General features: G+C 49.1%; 1 protein-coding gene across 1 annotated transcript in view; it reads right to left on the reverse strand.

Annotated features, from left to right (window-relative positions):
* Nucleotides 1–17,484, reverse strand: part of LOC121005724 (mitochondrial tRNA methylthiotransferase CDK5RAP1-like) — a 150,415-nt gene that overhangs the window by 121,937 nt on the left and 10,994 nt on the right. The window contains exons 5-7 of the mRNA XM_040438492.1: nucleotides 12,788–12,888; nucleotides 4,970–5,180; nucleotides 4,397–4,517 (exon numbers count right to left, since the gene is read on the reverse strand). Coding sequence (XP_040294426.1) covers nucleotides 4,397–4,517; nucleotides 4,970–5,180; nucleotides 12,788–12,888 — 433 coding nt within the window. The remainder of the gene's footprint in view (nucleotides 1–4,396; nucleotides 4,518–4,969; nucleotides 5,181–12,787; nucleotides 12,889–17,484) is intronic.

Raw genomic sequence — 17,484 nt, forward strand, 5'->3', positions numbered from 1 at the left:
CCTAGAGGTAACAAGCGAATAAAATTAAACACCACATGGCTTATAAATAGTAATCTGAGGGGTCAGCTGTAGCCTTTAAAAAGTATAAAGAACTAAATAAATTATGCAAGGGGGTAATAAAATCAGCAAAAATAAACAATGAAATACAGGTGACCAAAGAAAGTAAGAACAACCCCAAAACATTCTTCAAATACATAAACGCAAAAAAAACAAAGGTCAAAACATGTAGGACCCTTAAATGACAGTAACAGGGTGTTGGTCACTGGGGATCAAGAGAAGACAGAGCTCCAAAATGGGGTTTTTAGCTCTGTATATACAAAAGAAGAGAGAGCATCTCATGAGGGTGGTGACCCTGGTGTAAATACCTCAAATAGCATATTTTCCTGGCTGACTGTAGATATGGTCCTTAATATGCAAAAAAAAAAAAAAAAAGAAGTAAACAAGGCCCCAGGTCCAGATGGATTACACCTTGTAGTTCTAAAGGAGCTCAGTTCAGTTACTGCTTTGCCTCTGTTCATAATACTTACAGATTCTTTAATGACAGGCATTGTATCAAGTGAGTAAGGCGCTAGGTCTTCACCAGGAAATTATAGACCAGTAAGCTTAACATCCATGGGAAAAATGTTTGAGGGCCTTCTACGGGACTACATACAGGATTATGTAAATGTCAATATAATAAGTGATAGCCAACATGGTTTTACTAAGAACAGAAGCTGTCAAACTAACCTGATTTGTTTTTATGAGGTGAGTAGAAACCTGGACAGAGGGAAGGCTGTCTATATTGTGTTTTTGGACTTTGCAAAGGCGTTTGATACTGTCCTACACGAACTACTAATGGGTAAATTGAGGTCTATTGGTTTAGAAAATATAATTTGTAATTAGATTGAAAATTGGCTTTATGACCATATCCAAAGAGTTGTGGTCAATGATTCCTACTCTGAATGGTCCCCGGTTATAAGTGGTGTACCCCAAGGTTCTGTGCTGGGTCCGCTATTATTTAATTTATTCATTAATTACATAGAGGATGGGATTAATAGTGCCGTTTCAATTTTTGCAGATGACCCAAAACTTTGTAATACAATCCAGTCTATGAAAGATGTTAATAAGTTACAAGCTAACTTGGACAAACTTACTGTTTGGGCCTCCACTTGGCAAATGAGGTTCAATATAGATAAATGTAAAGTTATGCACTTGGGGCCTAATAATCTGCATGCAGCATATGTCCTAGGGGGAGTAAAACTGGGAGAGTCACATGAGAATGATCTGGGTGTATTAGTAGATCATAGACTAAATAACAGCATGCAATGCCAGTCAGCTGCCTCTAAGGCCAACAGAATTTTGTCTTGCATTAAAACAGGTATGTACCCACGGGACAGGTATATAATATTGCCATACAAAGCATTGGTGCGGCCTGAACTGGAATACACAGTTCAGTTCTGGACACCAGTCCATAAAAAGGATGCCCTGGAGTTAGAAAAAAATACAGAGGAGAGCAACTAAACTCATAAAGGGCCTGGAAGATCTTAGTTATGAGCAAAGATTAAATTAACTGAATTTGTTCAGCCTTGAAAAAAGACATCTAAGGGGGGGCATGATTAACCTGTACAAATCTATAAATGGACCATACAAAAAATATCAAGGGAAGCTATTCTGTGTTAAACCCCCTCAAAAAACAAGGGGCCACTCTCTACGCCTGGAGAAAAAAAGATTCAGTCATAGGAGGAGACAAGCATTCTTTACAGTAAGATCTGTGAATCTCTGGAAGGAGCTGGACACAGCAAATACAGTAGATTGCTTCAAAAAAGGGTTAGATGACTTTTCAATTCAAAATAACATTGGAGGCCTATGACAATGTATAGAAATTTTGTTCTACACACTTTCCCTTTGGCTCAACCCCTTTTCAAAAAGAAGATGGTCACTGATCAAGGGATCGATCCGTGGATCGATATAGCAGGATTACAGGTTGGACTTTTGTCTTTTTGCAACATTAACAACTATGTAACTATGTACTACAGGGAGGTGTCAATAGATCACATCATTGCGTCTGTAAATAGCTCACAGCTTTGAATGTTGCATGTGGCATTTCAACTCCTTGCAAATTCTGACTGGTTTTGAAAAGTAAAGAGCTGGTCTTTTTCAAGGGGTAATCGAAGATATTTAATATTTATGCCTATACTCAAGACACCCTACCCACCTGATCAGCTGTTTCTGTGTAGCACCGCCATTGGATGTACACAGCTCTCTTCATTGTGTAGTGGATGGAGCCCATCAACTCAATGGGAACAGCACTGCTGCAACGACTTCCGTCTATTACACAATGAGCGCAGTGGTCTGCTTATGGCGCCGGAGCTGATCAGCAGAAGTCTGTGGTGTCAGAACCCCCCTTCACTAGATATTGATGGCCTATCCTAAGGACAAGTGATCAATATAAAACTCCCTGAATACCAGTTATGTTTTTGTTTTACAGGGGCCCATCAGCCAGAATATGAAGACACAAGATCCTCACCAGTGGACAAGCTCCATGCCAAAATTAAAAATAAAGCTGAACTAAACTGATGTAGCCAGAAAGTTGTGTCAAAGCTGCTTCTCTAGCTGAACCTCAGCAACCACTGGGGGTGCACCACCATGGACAGCCTCACAGTTGGAGAAGCACAAGGTTAGAGGGCTCTTTCTTTGTATATAGGTATTAGGGCTGCACGATATGGGAATTTTGTGCGATTGCGATTAGGGCCCTAAAAATTGAGATAACGATATGCGATGCGATATTTTAAGGAAATTGTGCTAGAGGTCTATTTGCTTGGATTTTCCCATATGAGCCGCTGACGCGGCTGGGTATGATGTAGTTATGCGGATCTGTGGATGATGCACTGTTATGGGGAATCTGTGGATGACGCTGTTATGTGGGGGATCTGTGGATGACGCTGTTATGTGGGGGATCTGTGGATGACGCTGTTATGTGGGGGATCTGTGGATGACGCTGTTATGTGGGGGATCTGTGGATGACGCTGTTATGTGGGGGATCTGTGGATGACGCTGTTATGTGGGGGATCTGTGGATGACGCTGTTATGTGGGGGATCTGTGGATGACGCTGTTATGTGGGGGATCTGTGGATGACGCTGTTATGTGGGGGATCTGTGGATGACGCTGTTATGTGGGGGATCTGTGGATGACGCTGTTATGTGGGGGATCTGTGGATGACGCTGTTATGTGGGGGCTCTGTGGATGACGCTGTTATGTGGGGGCTCTGTGGAGGACGCTGTTATGTGGGGGCTCTGTGGAGGACGCTGTTATGTGGGGGATCTGTGGAGGACGCTGTTATGTGGGGGATCTGTGGAGGACGCTGTTATGTGGGGGATCTGTGGAGGACGCTGTTATGTGGGGGATCTGTGGAGGACGCTGTTATGTGGGGGATCTGTGGAGGACGCTGTTATGTGGGGGATCTGTGGAGGACGCTGTTATGGGGGATCTGTGGAGGACGCTGTTATGGGGGATCTGTGGAGGACGCTGTTATGGGGGATCTGTGGAGGACGCTGTTATGGGGGATCTGTGGAGGACGCTGTTATGGGGGATCTGTGGAGGACGCTGTTATGGGGGATCTGTGGAGGACGCTGTTATAGGGGATGTGTACTATGACACAGAGGGCCATGAGGGGGGCCAGCATAAGACACACATATAGCATCTTATGCTGGTCCCCCTCATGGCCCTATGTGTTCCCTCATGTGTCCTAAACTGCGCACATAACTGGCTTTGTGTGTAAAGTATTTTACTACTGTCTGAAACAAGCTCTCTCCTATTGATAAAATGGCCAGCCTCTGTACTCACTTTCACTATGAATGCACTGCAGCGAGCGGGCCGGCCAGCCCGTCACTTAGTCACGCTCCTCCCACTTAATTCAGGAATCAGAAGCGTGACTAAGTGACGTCAGTCACGCGCCGGCCGGCCCGCTCGCTGGCTGTCGCTCGCTGCAGTGCATTCATAGTGAAAGTGTGGGGCCCCTTCATATATAATCGCAGCATTTTCGGGTCGGCCAAATCGCCATATCGCATTTGGCGATTATCGCGATTCGATTATTTTTTCAATATATCGTGCAGCCCTAATAGGTATGTAGTCAATTTTGTTTGGATCCTTTCTTGAAAACTGACAGGAGCAAGTGACTAGATTTAAAACTTCCTGAGATCCAGGGTATCGTCCATTTTGCAGGAGGAATGTTGGTAGTGTGAATTGATCCATACTTCCTGGACTTCTATTGTCAATGCTGGAGCAGAGAAGATGGTTTTGGGTTCCCAGTTATTGGTTATTTTTCAAAGGTTTTGTAAGACCTAAGGAGTGTCAGTATTACGATTGCAGTATACATCATATCTGGGCTAGTCGCTCTGTCACACTGAATTTGCATACCTGGCTGGAGAGCATTCGGACTTCCTCTAAAATGGAGTGGACGGGACGACTCCTCTCTCTCCCACGTGTGAACGGTACAATGCAGTATGTGCACATGTTATTACAACCACGCATGATGGATCTAGAAAGAGGAACATGCCATTCTGTTGATATACCATGCATGTGTAAGTCAGGAAAACCATTTAAATAAAGACTGGACACCTTGAAAAGATCAATGGGGTTCTTCTGTTTCTGTGGAAGCAGTAATATGCAAAATAACCATGGAGCCCCAGTTATAAGTCTTCAACACAGTGAAAGCCAGATATTCTATTTTAGAGATCACCGGATCCACCATATTAAGGGGCGTCTATGTCAAGATCTAGGTCCGTTACAAGCCTTAAGGATGTGACAGAGGAAAACCTAAGACAGTTATCCATCCACAGACAGCTGTTTCGGGGTGTTGCCCCTACTCAGTGTGGAGTAGGATTCTGCCTAACCGGGAGCAATGCCTTGTCCTGGTGAAAGGGGAGGGGGGGGGGGGTGTCAAACATTTCATATTATTCCTGAGGTGCAATCACCCAAGTGCAAACTTACACAAAGGACGAAACGCTGTTGGAAGAGGTCTGAACTGGCATGACATCAGCATAGGTCTCATCTAGAGACAGAAGCACGTTAGCTGCTTGCTGACCAGTCTCTGCTACAGACAGGAGTCTTGGTAAATCCCGATATGCATCCGGCCCAGCCAATATATCCACCAGCTTCTCCCTCTGTAGGATCTCCTCTTTCAACCTCTCGGCCATACAACCTTCATGAAATCAACAAATACTGAAATTGACAATAGGTTATTTGCTGCGCTTGACTTTTAATATATTATTATACAAACCGGATTCCAAAAAAGTTGGGACACTATACAAATCGTGAATAAAAACTGAATGCAATGATGTGGAGGTGCCAACTTCTAATATTTTATTCAGAATAGAACATAAATCACGGAACAAAGGTTTAAACTGAGAAAATGTACCATTTTAAGGGAAAAATATGTTGAATCAGAATTTCATGGTGTCAACAAATCCCCAAAAAGTTGGGACAAGGCCATTTTCACCACTGTGTGGCATCTCCCCTTCTTCTTACAACACTCAACAGACGTCTGGGGACCGAGGAGACCAGTTTCTCAAGTTTAGAAATAGGAATGCTCTCCCATTCTTGTCTAATACAGGCCTCTAAACTGTTCAATCGTCTTGGGCCTTCTTTGTTGCACCTTCCTCTTTATGATGCGCCAAATGTTCTCTATAGGTAAAAGATCTGGACTCCAGACTGGCCATTTCAGTACCCGGATCCTTCTCCTACGCAGCCATGATGTTGTGATTGATGCAGAATGTGGTCTGGCATTATCTTGTTGAAAAATGCAGGGTCTTCCCTGAAAGAGATGACGTCTGGATGGGAGCATATGTTGTTCTATAACCTGAATATATTTTTCTGCATTGATGGTGCCTTTCCAGACATGCAAGCTGCCCATGCCACATGCACTCATGCAACCCCATACCATCAGAGATGCAGGCTTCTGAACTGAGCGTTGATAACAACTTGGGTTGTTCTTGTCCTCTTTGGCACAGATGACATGGCGTCCCAGATTTCCAAAAAGAACTTCGAATCGTGACTCGTCTGACCACAGAACAGTCTTCCATTTTGCCACACTCCATTTTAAATGATCCCTGGCCCAGTGAAAACGCCTGAGCTTGTGGATCTTGCTTAGAAATGGCTTCTTCTTTGCACTGTAGAGTTTCAGCTGGCAACGGCGGATGGCACGGTGGATTGTGTTCACTGACAATGGTTTCTGGAAGTATTCCTGAGCCCATTCTGTGATTTCCTTTACAGTAGCATTCCTGTTTGTGGTGCAGTGTCGTTTAAGGGCCCGGAGATCACGGGCATCCAGTATGGTTTTACGGCCTTGACCCTTACGCACAGAGATTGTTCCAGATTCTCTGAATCTTCGGATGATGTTATGCACAGTTGATGATGATAGATGCAAAGTCTTTGCAATTTTTCGCTGGGTAACACCTTTCTGATATTGCTCCACTATCTTTCTGCGCAACATTGTGGGAATTGGTGATCCTCTACCCATCTTGGCTTCTGAGAGACACTGCCACTCTGAGAAGCTCTTTTTATACCCAATCATGTTGCCAATTGACCTAATTAGTGTTAATTGGTCTTCCAGCTCTTCGTTATGCTCAAATTTACTTTTTCCAGCCTCTTATTGCTACTTGTCCCAACTTTTTTGGGATTTGTTGACACCGTGAAAAAATGGATTTTTTGTACTCACCGTAAAATCCTTTTCTCGTAGTAGGCATTGGGGGACATAGCACCATGGGTATATGCCCAGCTGCCACTAGGAGGCTGACACTAGAAACAAAAAAGTGTTGGCTCCGCCCAGGTGGGCTATACCCCTCTGCAAGAGCCGAGAGACACCAGTCGGTACAAAAGCAGTAGGAACGCCACACCTGAACAAACAGAAACTGAACGCCAACAAGTCTTCAACTGGGGGAACCCAACGACCACAAATCGCCGGGACCACAAACAAGAAGAAACTCAAAAAAATGGGTGGGATCTGTGTCCCCCAATGCCTACTACGAGAAAAGGATTTTACGGTGAGTACAAAAAATACATTTTTCTCGTGCATGGCATTGGGGGACACAGCACCATGGGACGTCCCAAAGCAGTCCCTGAGGGAGGGAAGAAGAACGCCATGTCGCCAATCTAAAGCACAGCTGCTTGTAGAACCTTGCGCCCCAGGCTAGTGTCAGCGGAAGCCAGGGAATGAATATGGTAAAACTTAGAGAAAGTGTGAACTGACGCCCAGGTGGCGGCCCGGCAGACCTGGGAAGCAGATGCCTGATGACGCACCGCCCAGGAAGCCCCAACAGCCCTAGTCGAATGAGCGGTCAACCTGGAAGGGGGAGCACGGCCCTTTGCGATATAGGCCTCCTTGACAGCCGACCGAACCCAGCAAGAGATGGTGGCCTTGGAGGCAGGCAAACCCTTACGAGGACCCGCCGGAACCACGAAAAGGGAATCCGAACGACGGAAGGGTTCTGTGAGGCGAAGGTACTGGCGAAGAGCCCGAACAACATCAAGGCAATGGAGGGATTTCTCCCTAGGGTGAGAAGGATTAGGGCAGAAAGAGGGAAGGACGATCTCTTCATTGATATGAAACGAGGAAACCACCTTTGGAAGAAAAGAGGGAACGGGACGCAACACCACCTTGTCCTGATGGAAAACCAGGAAAGGCGAACGGCAAGAAAGCGCCGCCAGTTCGGAAACCCGGCGGATGGAGGTGACTGCCACTAAGAAGGCCACCTTGAGCGAGACAAACGACAGATATCTCTGTCAAAGGCTCGAAGGGAGAAGACTGAAGGGCGTCAAGGACGAGATTCAGGTCCCACGGCTCCACTGGAAAACGAAAGGGAGGGGTTCGGCGAGCGACACCCTGTAGAAAAGTCCTAACCTGAGCCCGCGAGGCCACGGGACGCTGGAAAAGGACTAAAAGGGCCGAAATCTGTCCTCTGAGAGAAGCCAGGCGAAGACCCTTCTCAAAACCGGCCTGAAGGAAGGCCAGAACGTTAGGGACGGAGAGGGCGGAAACGCCCAGACTCGCACCAGGCAAAATACGCTCTCCAGGTCCGGTAGTAAATACGGGCTGACTGGGGTTTGCGAGCGTAAAGCATCGTCTGAATGACAGAATCCGAGAGGCCACGGGACTTCAAGACCGCGGTCTCAACAGCCACGCCGTCAAACAAAGCTGAGGTAAATTCGGGTGGGACAGAGGGCCCTGTGAAAGGAGATCGTGGCGCAGGGGAAGTCGCCACGGGACGTCAGCGAGCAGAAACACCAGATCTGCGTACCACGCCCTGCGGGGCCAATCCGGGGCCACCAGGATTGCCGGAACCCGGGCTGCCTTGAGACGCTTGAGCACTCGGGGCAGGAGAGGAATGGGGGGAAACAGGTACAGAAGGTTGAACAGAGACCAAGGCAGAACTAGGGCGTCTACCGCGAAAGCCTGAGGGTCCCTGGACCGCGCGACATAGCGCGGGATCCTGTGGTTGAGACGTGACGCGAAAAGATCCACGTCCGGAGTTCCCCATCGGTGACAAAGTTGGAGGAACACCTCTGGGTGTAGAGACCATTCGCCCGGGTCGACTAGCTGACGACTGAGGAAGTCTGCCGCCCAAGTGTCGACCCCGGGAATGTGTACCGCGGAGAGGACGGGAACGTGGTTCTCCGCCCAGCGCAGGATATGGGAGGCTTCCTGCAAGGCCATCACGCTCCTGGTGCCCCCTTGGTGGTTCAGATAAGCCACAGCGGTGGAATTGTCCGTTTGAACCCGGACAGGGAGACCGCGAAGACGTGGGGTCCAGTGAGACAGTGCCAGGAAAATCGCCCTGAGTTCGAGCACATTTATCTGCAGGGAGGACTCCTGAGCAGACCAAAGACCCTGGACTGAGAGAGAGTCGAGGACCGCTCCCCAACCCGAGAGGCTGGCGTCCGTCGTGATCACCCGCCAACTGGGGGGAAGGAAGGAACGGCCCAGGGACACCGTCCAAGGAAGCAGCCACCAGGAAAGGTCCTGGCGAAGCTGGAGAGGGAGACGAACCAGGCGATCGAGGCCTGCCTGGGACTTGTCCCACCTGGATAGGATGAACAACTGAAGGTCCGGGAGTGGAATTGGGAATGGCTTCGAAGGAAGCCACCATCCTCCCCAGGACGCGCATACACGTCCTGATAGTCAGAGAGGACGGGCCGCGGAGAAGAGTCACCCCCGCCTGAAGGGAGGCAATCTTCTCTGGGGGGAGAAACAGATCATGCCCAGGAGTGTCGAAGATCATGCCCAAGAAGGGCATCCTCTGGCATGGGACGAGGGAGGACTTGGAGTGGTTGACGAGCCACCCGAACTGGGCAAGAGCTGAGAGGGTGATGTGCAGGCTGGACAGGTTGTCCTCCAACGACGGGGCCCGAATCAGAAGGTCGTCCAGGTAATGTACCAAGGCGACCACCCTGGCACGTAGAAGGGCCATGAGAGGCGCTAACACCTTGGTGAAGACCCTCGGAGCGGAGGCCAGGCCGAAGGGCAGGGCTACGAATTGGAAATGAAGAGAACCTACCGCGAAGCGAAGGAACCTTTGGTGGGAGAGGGCAATGGGGACGTGGAGATAGGCGTCTTGAATGTCGATGGACGACAGGAACTCGTCCGACTCCAAGGAGGCGATCACCGACCGGAGGGATTCCATACGAAAATGACGGACCCGGACAAAGTGATTTAGCGCCTTTAGGTCCAGGATAGGACGGAGCGAACCGTCCTTCTTGGGAACCGTGAACAGATTCGAATAGAACCCCCAAAAGCGTTCTGACTCTGGAACCGGAACGATGACCCCTAGAGAGCGAAGGGAAAGAATGGCCTGAAAAAAATCTTCTGCCCCGGAGGGGGACCTGGGGGGCGACGTCAGGAAGAACCGTCCCGGCGGAAGATTGGAAAATTCGATCCTGTATCCAGAGGAGACTACCTCCAGAACCCAAGCGTCTTCCACACTTGCTTGCCAGACGTTCTGAAAGGCGAGCAGACGCCCTCCCACCTTGACAGAGTCATGCGGAAGGAGGTTTAGTGGACTGGGGGCGAGCAGGTTTGGGCTTGGCATGCCAGGAGGGCTTGGCCTTAAAGGAAGGCCTGGAGGCCTTCTTGTCAGATCGGGCAGGGGGGGCCCGAAAGGACTGCGCCCGAGAGGACGACCCAGGAAAGCGACAGCGGCGAGGCTGATTCTGGGGAAGAAGAGAGCTCTTACCACCAGTGGCCTCCGAGATGAGCTCCTCCAAACGCTTCCCAAAGAGCTTCCCACCGAGAAAGGGAAATTAGAGCCTTCTTGGAGGCGGAATCTGCCGCCCAAGAACGAAGCCAGATGGTGCGGCGGATGGCCACAGAGTTAGCGGCCGCACGGCCCGATCGGCGGGCCGATTCCATAGAGGCATCGCAAAGAAATTTGGACGCCTGGTAAATTTGAGAGGCAAGCACTGCCAGTTCCCCCTGATCAGAGTCTGGGGGTAAGGCGCGGACAAGCTGTTTTGCCCAGATAGCGCAGGCCTTAGCCACCCAGGAGGCGGCAAACGCAGGGCGGATAGCGGCGCCCGCTGCAACGAAAACAGACTTGGCCAAAGAGTCGACCCGTTTGTCAGCGGGGTCCGACAAGGAAGCCGCGTCAGCCAGGGGAAGGGTAGTAGCCTTCGCCAGGCGAGCAACCTGAGGAGGAACCGTCCAGGTATTGACAGATTCCTCAGAAAAAGGATAGGGGACGTCAGAGGCCTTGGTAAGATGAAGGCGCCGATCAGGATGACGCCACTCCTTAGCCAGAAGCGCGTCCAGATCCTCGTGATTCGGGAAGACCACAGTGGACCGTCTAGACCGGCGGAAGGACACCGACTCCAGGGAGGAGGAAGAGGGAACGTCCTGCACATGGAGCGCGTCACGGACGGCTTTGATGAGGTCCTGAACGGCAGCGGACATCGCCGAGCACCGCTCTGATTCAGAATCAGAAGCGGAGGAGTCCACAGGAACGGCGGAAGCGACTGAAGAAGAAATTTCGCCCGACTCAGACCTAACCGGGGAGTGATCCGGGGTAGCTGAGGAAGAGTGGGACCCGGCCGAGATTGTACGAGGTCGCTTGCGGGACCGCGTACAGGAGCGAGAACGGACATCCCCAGCGGGGGGGTCCCTGCCCGAGGCGGCCGCAATCTGAGCGGGCAGGCGGTCCAAGGACTGCGCTAGGGATTGGGAGAGGCTGGCAAGGTTACCTATGGCCTAGGATAGAGTAGCAGCCCATTCCGGAAGGACCAACAAAGAGGGGGCCGCAGGGGCGGACTGGGTGGGCCTGGGGGGGAGGCACTGCACGCAGAGAGAGGTAGACTGGCCGCATGGGAACTTTCTATTACACATGGAACAGGCGTAATGAGTGGAAATGGCGGCAGGGGGAGTGGGGGCCCGACCAGAAGAAGACATGAGGGCGGATGGTGGAGCCTGCAAAGCAAAAAAGAGTCAGCCAGAGGCTGCCTACCAGACCCAAGGTGCTGTGTCCCACAGAAGCGCGTCCAGAGAGCCGAAGCGCAGGAGAAGCTGCAAGATGGCGACAGCTGCAGGCAGGACAGGAGCCGGTAGTTGTAGGAAGACACGATCCCCCAGCAGCCCGTGCTGGTGCTGGATTGGCAAGAAAAAAATGCACCTCCCAGGGCACCACCCACAGAGGGGAGGGAGAGGAGAAAAGCCAGGGAAGGTAGAAGGCGCAGACGAAGCTCCGCGCCACGTGACCTGCGGCCTAGGCGGCAGAAAAGCCTGTAGTAGAAAATACTGCCGGAAACGGACGTCCGCGGTCGCGGTGACGTCCGGAGGCAGCAGCAGAATCGGGGACACAGCGCCGATGCGGGGGGGGGGGGCCCGGAAGGCCAGGTAGGAGCAGGAAGGAAACCCGACAGTGCGGGAAGGAAACTAAAGGACAAAAAACGGCCGTCTTAAAGGGCCAGGCCAGAAACAAAAGGTGCCTCCAAAGAGAAGTCCCCGCGCAAAAATGACGCCAGGGGAGGGAAAAAAGCATGCAGTGCTCCCTAGCTCAACTCAATAGGGGTCAGGCCACAAGGAGAGGAGTGGAGGGGGAGGGGGGGGGGGGGAGTACGGGATACTGCCATACTCACCTTCCGACGTTTTCAGGCGCAGCAATGACCACCCCCTCGGCGGACTCAACACGGGAGCCGTGGGTCCGCCGGAATTCCACTGCGGAAGCAGATAAGGTGGGGACTGGGTGGCTGCCGGGTACCTGAGTACGCGCCCGCAGGGGGGCAACTAAAGTGGAACACGATGGAGCCACCCCTGCATCAGGAAAACCTGCAGATAAAAAGAGAAAAAAAGGGTAAAATAAAAAATAAAAATTAGCAGGATGACCTGCGAACACAGGTCATGTCTGCCTCCTACGGACACTAGAACTAGACTGGTGTCTCTCGGCTCTTGCAGAGGGGTATAGCCCACCTGGGCGGAGCCAACACTTTTTTGTTTCTAGTGTCAGCCTCCTAGTGGCAGCTGGGCATATACCCATGGTGCTGTGTCCCCCAATGCCATGCACAAGAAATTGGAATCAACGTATTTTTCCTTTAAAATGATACATTTACTCGGATTAAACGTTTGATCTGTCATCTACGTTCTATTACAAATAAAATATTGACATTTGCCATATCCACATCATTGCATTCAGTTTTTATTCACAATTTGTTTAGTGTCCCAACTTTTTTGGAATCCGGTTTGTACTATAAAATGCAATTTTGAAAGGTAGATACTCCTATTTATTGTGATGTTCACCAATTAAGTAAAGGTACTGTGTGACATACCCAATATACCAATCCTCATGGGACCTTGGGAATTGCACCGCTTCCTTTTCATGAAACCAAGTTGTTTTAGACGGTTCCAAATAGTCTGTTCTGCCTTCTCTCTGCAAATGAATTTTATTAGTCCACCCATGTATTTTAATATTACCCCTTACAACTTATACTCTTCAATTACCTAAATTCTTCCCTTATTATTTTGGACTGCTTCCCAAAGCATGGGGTGCCCCGAGGGCCACACTGTAAGACTATCCCACTTCTAAGGGCCATGAAAGAACTTAGTCTACTTTCACACTCGCGTTTTGGCTTTCCGTTTGCGAGATCCGTTCAGGGCTCTCACAAGCGGTCCAAAACGGACCAGTTTGCATTCTAATGCATTCTGAATGGAAAAGGATCCGCTCAGAATGCATCAGTTCAGTCTCCATTCCGCTTTGGAGGCTTGCAGCGTTTTGGTGTCTGTCTGACGAAACTGGCTATGTTAAAGAAAATACAAACGAATCCGTTCTGAACGGATGCAGACGGTTGCATTATCTGAACGGATCCGTCCATGACCGATCCGCACAAAGCGCGAGTGTGAAAGTAGCCTTATAGGGATACTGCATCTAAGACACTGATGGTACATAGACAGAATCTATCAAGTGTCTGACGGGTGGGGCTTCCACTTTCTTCCACCTATAGAAAGGACACGGAAACAGACGATCATTTTATAAATTACAATGAAGAAACTGCTATGAATACAGTTTCCTACTTTCTGGTGTGCCTAGCAGGAGATCAGGGGCCCCCATATTCCTGACAGGTTACTTAAAGGGCATATGTCAGCAGATGTGTCCCTACGACACTGGCTGAGCTGTTACATGTGCGCTTGGCAGCTGAAGGCATCTGTGTTGGTCCCATGTTCATGTGTGCCTGCATTGCTGAGAAAAATTATGTTTTAATACACACTACTCACAAAAAGTGGGGGATATTTGGCTTTCGGGTGAAATTTATGGAAAACTTAAAGTTAACATTACAGTGATATTATATCTATAGAGTATTTAAGTAGAAGCAGCAATGGTGATTTCCACATATTAAACAATTTATTGAAACAAACACCAACAACAGAGGTGGGTATACCCCCACAAAAATGGACTTGTCATGTGGCCTTGAACATAAATTACAGCTTCACAACGACGTCTCATGTTGTTCACAAGTCGGCTTATTGTCTGCTGAGGCTTTGCATCCCACTGTTCTTGAATGGCGGTCCTCAGTTCATTGAGGGTCTAGAGTACAGAGCTACGAGCCTCTAAACGGCGCCTCAGCTGATCCCATAGGTTTTCAATGGGATTCAGATCTGGAGAAAGTGCAGGCCACTCCATTTGAGCTACCCCAGTCTCCAGCAGCCGTTCCCTAATGATGTGACCTCGATGAGTTGGAGCATTATCGTCCATGAAGATGAAATTAGGTCTGTGTTGTTCATGCAGAGGCACAATGACTGGATTAATGATGTTATTCAAGTAGTATGGGCTTGTCACCGTACCAGTCACAAAGTGTAGAGCAGTTCTGTATTGACTAGACCAGTGGTGGCGAACCTATGGCACGGGTGCCAGAGGCGGCACTCAGAGTCTTCTCTGTGGGCACCCGCGCCCTGTAAAAAGTCTATGGTGTACCAATACACCTTAGACTGCCATTCATCAGCACAGGGAACACTATGAACAGCACGAGCACAGGCCGCGCACTGAATGTAGGCAGACATAGCTAAATGATAAAGTACATGGAAGATATATTATATTGCTATTCAGGCTAAATTGCTGTGTTGGTACTTTGCAATAAATAAGTGGGTTTTGTCTTGCAGTTTGGGTACTCGGTCTCTAAAAGGTTCACCATCACTGGACTAGACACACCTGTCCACACTGTAACACCACCATCAAAGGCTCGTCTGATAACAGTGGCTGATGCATAGCACTCTCCTTGAGGTCTCCAACATCATTGGCAGCCATTATTTCTGCTCGTCACGAATCGACTTTCATCAGTGAACAGCACTAAGGCCCACTGGCCCCTCGTCCAGAGAAGATGCTCCCTGGCCCATGCAAGACAATGGAGGCTGTGCCTGATGGTGTGGTCAGGTACCCTTGTAGTTCATCTAGCACGTAAACCACACTGAAGCAAATTGTTTTGAATGGTCTGACGGGACACTTAGCTGCAAGTAGCTGCGATCTCCGGTAGTTAACCCCTCAGGTGCCGCACCTGAGGGGTTAACTGCCGCGGATCGCAGCTACTTGTCATCGAGGTCGGGAGGCGGCTATCTGATTCTGCAGCCAGCTCCCGCCTCCTGTATATGAATTAATGAGAGAGTTATCTTCATTGGTGGCGCAGTGCGCCCCCCCCAACCCCAGTATTAAAAACATTGGTGGCGCAGTGCGCCCTCCAGTATTTATCATTGGTGGCAGTGGCCACAGGGTCCCTTCTCCCCTCCTCCTCAGTGGCAGTTCCCATCGGAGCCCCAGCAGTGTAAGCCTGGGGCTCCGATCGGTTACCATGGCAGCCAGGACGCTATTGAAGCCCTGGCTGCCATAGTTAGCTCTCGGATGCTGTGTGCACAAAGCACAGGGCAGCAGGGACAGTGTGAGGTCCTATTCACCCTGATAGAGATCTATCAGGGTGAACAGGACAAGGATTCTAGTCCCTAAGGGGGCTAAAAGTTAGAAAGAAAGAAGAAAAAAAAAAAAACAACAAAATATTAAGTATAAATGAAAAAGAAAGATTTACACAAAAAAAACCTACACGTTAAAAATAAACATACTGTATATTCCTGCGTATAAGACTACTTTTTAACACATAAAAATCTTCTCAAAAGTCGGGGGTCGTCTTATACGCCGGGTATGGCGGGCGCTGCAGTGCCGGGACGCCCGAATTATCAACAGAGAGAGCCCGGGCTATTGCCTTGTATCCCTAGCAGCTGAGAGCTGCAATGTAACCCACGGCATATGCCCCCCCCGTGCTGTACCTTGTATACCGCCCCCTGCTCTGTACCTTGTATGCCTCCCCCCTGCTCTGTACCTTGTATGCTCCTTGTACCGCCATCCTCCCGGCCGCTCGCATCTCGCTCCTACGCATGTGCGAGATTTCATGCGGCGAGCGTGGATACACGGGATCCTCACGGCCGCTCGCATCTCGCTCCTGCGCATGTGGAAAGGGGTAGTCTTATACGGCGAGTATATCCCAAACTCTGTATTTTCAGTGTAAAAGTTGGGGGTCGTCTTATACGCCCAGTCGTCTTATACGCCGGCATATACGGTAAATTTTCAGCAGATTTGTGTAGGAATTTTTTTTTCTTCAAAAATGAAAATTCACAGAATATCAGTATAAATTATCAGCTATCGGCCTGAAAGTTCGCAGATTATTGCTATCAGCTGTAAAAAAAAATCTATATCGGTCGATCCCTATTAGGTTCACCTGTAAAGGTTAGAGTGCATTTTAGGTTCATCCTTAAATTTAACCTACAAGCCAAATATCCCTAATTTTTTGTGAGTAGAGTTTGCAAATGAGTCTCTAGGAGCAACAGGGCGTTGCCATTAAACCTAGAGGCTCAGCTTTCTGCAACTGCTGCGGCCTCTGCACTTTGATTGACAGAGCCAGACATCGAAAACATCACACCTGGCCCTTTCAATCAAAGTGAAGAGGGCGCAGCAGTTGCAGAGAAAGCTGAGCCTCTAGGCGTAACAGCAACACCCCTGTTGCCCCATAGGCTCCTCTGCATACATCAAAACATCATTTTTCTCAGCAATGTGGGTACATATAAACATGGGACCAACACAGATGGTACAAATCTGATGACAGATGCCCTTTGATATAGAACTCATACAGACCACACAGTGCCCTACCCTCCCTACCAAATCAGTTCCAGATAAACATTGCTACCTTAGCATGTCTGTGTCCTGATATATGGGGGTCACAGAATATAGCACTGATTGTCGCATGCATCTGTGTCTTAAAATGTTATATACCTTTGAAGACGATCTTGCAATGACAACCCCATCAGAAAATTAAGTACTGTAGGTGTGGTGATATGTTAGCACTGGGGGAAGCTTCGGTCAGCTAGATAATTTCTCATGCAGCAGCAATGGCATGTAATACATGCACAGGCTCGGCCTGCAGTGGAGGAGCTGCTGATACTCTGGCTCATAAAGGGGGTCCCCCTCAATAACTTCCAGATACCCTATCAGGACAACCCCTTAAAGTTTTAAATACTTTTCTATGACCAAACAATAATCCAAAATATTTGAGATCTGATATCTGTCCGGTCACACAAACAGCCACTATTAATTCTCACTGTAGAAGTTACCTGTCAATATCTGCCATTTATAGGCAATATGACTCTTTTATATAACCATATATAGTAAATTTCTGTTATTTCGGGAAAATGATGGTCTGGAATTCCTTATGACCAGGTAATTACCAAAAAAATAAAAACTGTTTAAGTATAATGACCCCCTCCCAATGCTAGGGAAGCTCGCCCCTGTCTCAGCCTATTGGTGTTGGGTGTTTTGTTTAGAGCGACGGTAAGATGCAGCAGCGGCCGTGAGGGAAGCAGGGAAAGTATTACCTATATGAGGGGCCCGGACATTAGGCGGAGGTCATTATAGGGGTTGGATAACCACCTTTAAAATTTTGCAATAATGAAATGGCCACATGGCAATAGTGATCCTGCATCATGTACCAGCAGG

Source organism: Bufo bufo, chromosome 6, assembly GCF_905171765.1.
Source record: "Bufo bufo chromosome 6, aBufBuf1.1, whole genome shotgun sequence".
Classification (NCBI taxonomy): domain Eukaryota; kingdom Metazoa; phylum Chordata; class Amphibia; order Anura; family Bufonidae; genus Bufo; species Bufo bufo.